This window comes from Phaeoacremonium minimum (genome assembly GCF_000392275.1).
Source record: "Phaeoacremonium minimum UCRPA7 unplaced genomic scaffold PA7_03_scaffold_252, whole genome shotgun sequence".
Classification (NCBI taxonomy): Eukaryota; Fungi; Ascomycota; class Sordariomycetes; order Togniniales; family Togniniaceae; genus Phaeoacremonium; species Phaeoacremonium minimum.
Genome location: NW_006921157.1, coordinates 9598 through 11738, shown reverse-complemented (window position 1 = coordinate 11738; position 2141 = coordinate 9598). Strand labels below are relative to the sequence as shown.

The following is a 2141-nucleotide window of genomic DNA, read 5'->3' as shown; positions in this document are numbered from 1 at the left end:
CTTTAGTTTTAGATCGACCTTGTGGATATACGCCGCATCTTGCTTGACTCGCCGAGCTCGCCCAACGTTTTAGCATAATTTAGCTCCGCTGTCGATTTCCTATAGCACTCTAGCCACGCAGGTACATCGGTGACATTTGCGACCGTAGTACCGACATCAGTGAACGCAGATTTATGCTTAGGACTTGCATCATGGGATCGGCTCGCATACCGGTTATATATACCGGGCTGAGCCGAAGCCCTGGTAAACGTGTAGACCCTTTGTGCCGTCTAGGTTTGACAGTGACCCATTCAATTTTTCCCGTCAAACATCATTATGGCGACCAGGCTTCGGAATGCATTTCTTGCAGCAACTGCCTTGTTGGCATCAGGTCCTCTACTTGCTGAGGCAGCGTTGCCTGTGGCACACAGCACGTATCTCGAAGCTAGTGACCATCCCTCAATCTTTACCACTCACAGCTTTTGCGAAAAGTTGGTCGACCTCGGTGAAATCCGTATGAACTATGCGACCGCTGGCTCTTCTGATAAGCCCGCTCTCCTCCTGGTTCCTGGACAAAGCGAGTCCTGGTGGGGATATGAAATGGCCATGTGGCTGTTGAAGGACGACTACCAGGTATTCGCTGTCGATATGCGTGGCCAAGGACAATCGACGTGGACGCCCGGCCGTTACAGTCTGGATACCTTTGGCAACGACCTGGTGAAGTTCATAGATATTGTCATCAAGCGTCCAGTGGTAGTCTCCGGCCTGTCCTCTGGCGGAGTTGTCTCTGCTTGGCTGTCGGCGTTCGCCAAGCCAGGTCAAATCCGCGCGGCTGTTTATGAAGACCCTCCATTGTTTGCCTCACAGTCTAAGCCTGCGATCGGCCAAAGCGTCATGCAGACAGTGGCTGGACCTTTCTTCAACCTCTGGTATAAGTGGCTGGGCGCGCAGTGGACCATTGGCGATCAGGCTGGGATGGTTGCGGCCATGCCGAAAGAAATCCCCGCATGGATCCTCCAGTACTTGGGCAACACAACCAGCGGGCCTACAGGCCTGGATTTGACTTTGAACGAGTACGATCCGGAATGGGGCCATGGCTTCGTCTCCGGCACTGTTGATGCCACTTGCGACCATGAGGCAATGCTCACTCACGTGAAAGTGCCTGTGCTCTTCACTCACCACTCTCGCGCCATCGACCCGTATACTGGAAATCTGATTGGCTCTGTCTCTGATACCCAGGTCTCATATGCTCAAGGTTTGATTACGACAAATGGCAACCAGAGCTTCACACTTAAGAACTTCCCCCTTGCATCTCACGACATGCACAACTCCGATCCTGCCACTTATGTCAGCGCGATCACGACATGGATGGCCAGCCTCGGTATCGGATCAGCAGTCATTCCCGGCCCTGTCAAGGTGGCTTCTGCTAGTGCACAGGTGTCGGCTGCATCAACTGCGCCGCCATCTTGCACGTCTACTTCCGCACCGTCTAGTATGTCTACTTGTAGATCCGCTACCGCAAGGGGCTAAGCGGTCCCCTTGAGTCAGATGCTTACTTACTTTAGCTGGTCATTAACGGCTCTTCATAACCACCATAGACCTAACCAAAAGCAATTCAGATGCAGTTTCAAGTATATAGAAGGAGCATAGTAATATCAAGAACTCAAACAGGGTCAATTTTGTTCTGACAGATAACAAAGTCCATCAAGTCTATATAAGAAAGTGACTAGCCTGAAGAAATCACATTAGAAATCTCATGCTATGCTAAGCTACAACAGTATCCGCCTTGCAAACTGAACTAAAGCTTAGGCCACAACTGTATAGAGTGTTCATTGATTCTTCTTCTGCAAAGAATTCTTTATTTGCAACGTCATAACATTGTAAAGAAAGCAGGAATGTCTCAATGACCTCGACTCATGTTTAATAGTTTCCCAAGCCTTTCAGCCTATGAAGCCATTGCTCATAAACCGACCTACACATCGCTGTTGTGAGCCCATGTGTTGGGCAATACGTGTTCCTCTTGCAGAGAAAAGACACGTAGCGCGGCGAAGTGATCACAGATATGGTCTTGATGTTGCGGTTGGTGAAAGTCATACGTGAGACGAAAAATTATGATTTTGCAAATTTCATTTGATGCCCTCAATACGGCTAAGAACAATCCA

General features: G+C 49.6%; 1 protein-coding gene across 1 annotated transcript; it reads left to right on the top strand.

Moving 5' to 3' along the window:
• Window positions 1-495: 495 nt before the first annotated feature.
• Window positions 496-1555, top strand: UCRPA7_3173 (putative hydrolase protein; the record flags this gene model as incomplete). The annotated part of the gene is made up of 2 exons (XM_007915739.1): window positions 496-1471; window positions 1545-1555. The coding sequence occupies 2 exons, from the start codon at window positions 496-498 to the stop codon at window positions 1553-1555; spliced, it is 987 nt and encodes a 328-aa protein (XP_007913930.1).
• Window positions 1556-2141: the final 586 nt, after the last annotated feature.